Source organism: Galeopterus variegatus, unplaced genomic scaffold, assembly GCF_000696425.1.
Source record: "Galeopterus variegatus unplaced genomic scaffold, G_variegatus-3.0.2 Scaffold3749, whole genome shotgun sequence".
NCBI lineage: Eukaryota > Metazoa > Chordata > Mammalia > Dermoptera > Cynocephalidae > Galeopterus > Galeopterus variegatus.
In genome coordinates this window covers 189,781-191,798 of record NW_007729860.1, presented here as the reverse complement: position 1 = coordinate 191,798, position 2,018 = coordinate 189,781, and the positions used below count along the sequence as shown (strand labels likewise).

General features: G+C 55.8%; 1 protein-coding gene across 1 annotated transcript in view; it reads right to left on the bottom strand.

Moving 5' to 3' along the window:
• WFDC2 (WAP four-disulfide core domain 2) overlaps positions 1 to 214 on the bottom strand; it is a 7,875-nt gene extending 7,661 nt beyond the window's left edge. The window contains exon 1 of the mRNA XM_008585893.1: positions 93 to 214. Coding sequence (XP_008584115.1) covers positions 93 to 168 — 76 coding nt within the window. The 5' untranslated portion in view covers positions 169 to 214. The remainder of the gene's footprint in view (positions 1 to 92) is intronic.
• Between the last annotated feature and the right edge of the window lie 1,804 nt (positions 215 to 2,018).

Sequence of the window (2,018 nt, the reverse complement as noted above, 5' to 3'; positions counted from 1 at the left end):
CCTCCCTCCCCCAGCGCCGAGCGAGGCTCTGTCCCGGCGCTCTCTCGAGGCTCGGCCCCTCTGGGCGCCCGGCCTCCCCCCGCCTCACTCGCCTGTGACTGGGCGCAGGCCCAGCAGCAGCAGGCCAAGGAGGGCGGCGGCCAGCGGGCCGAGGCGGCAGACGGGCATGGTGCTGCGCTGGGGCGGGGTGCGGTGTGAGCCGCCGCGGGCCGGGGGGATTTAACCGCGCGCTGGGGGCGTGGGGCAAGGGCGGGGCCGAGCCGGGAGGAGGAGTGAGAGAGCTCGGCGGACGGCGCGGGGCGGGCTGCCACTTCATGCCATTTCACAATCTCCCGGGATCAGGTGTTTCACTTGGCCCCGGTGGGAACCCGGAACCTAAGCAGCTTCCAGGCTGGGAGCCGCTGGACCAGCCGCAGCCGGTACCTTGTCCACTGCTCTCTCCCTTCCTCTGTCTGGGGCCTGAGGGCAGGGCAGCGAGACGCCAGGGCCCAGGCCTGGGTTCCCACTCCCAGGCTCGGGGGTCTCCCTAAAATGCACCCGGTCGGGGGGGGGGGGGAGGAGGAAAAGGCAGGGCCCGCCGGGAGGCAATGGAGAATGGGGATTAAGTGGTTGGATTTGGGGTAGGCCAGATCAGAGTTCAGATCCCCTTTTAGGGATTAGTGATGGAAGGCTACTGCAGTGGTACAGGGCACATAGTATGGGCTACAGTAAAAGCAGTTGTTATTAGTAAATGAACCCATTTTATAAGAAACAGGACCATGAAGTTGAAACACCTGTCAACAGTCTGGAGCCATTTGGGGTGGGTGTTTCTCCCTCTTTTCCACACCAACCCCCTATCAGGGCTGCCTCTGTGCCAGGCTCCGTGTTCCTTGACTCTTCCCAGCAAACTTAATGGCTAGAGAGTTATTGTTATCATCAGCTATACAAGACAAGTGCACTGAATGTTCAGAGGTTTAGGATTCCCCCACCCAAGGTCCCAAATGAAGCAGTGCAGACAAGGTTTTTTTTTTTGTTTGTTTGTTTTTCCTTTTGTTTTTGTTTTTGACTGGTAAGGGGATCGCAACCCTTGGCACTGTGTGGTCCGCACCACACTCAGCCAGTGAGCGCACCGGCCATCCCTATACAGGATCCGAACCCATGGCCTCAGCACTACCAGCACCGCACTTCCCCAAGTGAGCTACAGGGCCGGCCCCAAACAAGGTTTTTGAACCCAGATCTCTTTCCCTCCAAGTCCTTGTTTTTTCCATTCCATCATAAATGTTCACTGGGTGCCTACCATGTGACACATAGAAGGCAAGACATTTGGTGAAAAGAAAGTAATCAGAAGGAGCCCTCTGGGACTGGTCTTGTGGTGACAGGGTCTAGTCTTGACTTACCTCCACCACCTTCCACCTGAGGTTATGTCAGAGGTAGGATCTGAGGGGCCCGATAGCTGGCCTCAACCCACCCCGTCCTCTTAACAGATTCTTGACTCTGCCACAGGAAAGAATTCAAAAGCAGAGTCACAGTAGAAAGTGGGAACAGGTTTAATATAATGAATAAGAGATACAGATTTCAGAGAGAGTGTGGCATATCTCCAGAGACTGAGCAGGTCCTGTAACAAGTTTAACACAAAAGTAAGAAATACATACTTAAAGTTCAGGACAAATGGCAGGCTGGCTCAAGAGAACAAGCAGCTGCTTGCTGAAAGTAAGTTTGATACAAAAATAAAGAAATACACTGGACCGGCCCGGTGGTGCACTGGATAGTGCGCCGCTTGGGAAGCGCGGCGGCGCTCCCGCCGGAGGGTTCGGATCCCACATACAGACCGGTTCCCGCTCGCTGGCTGAGCGAGGCGCGGGAGCAACACCGAGGGTTGCGATCCCGTTGCCGGTCTCCGGTCCGGTACGGGGGGGGGCAACACTGAGGGTTGCGATCCGTTGCCGGACACGGAAAAAGACAAAAAGACAAAAAAAATAATAAAATAAAATAAAAAATAAAGAAATACACACTCCACAGGCAAAGTGTGGACTAGCTCC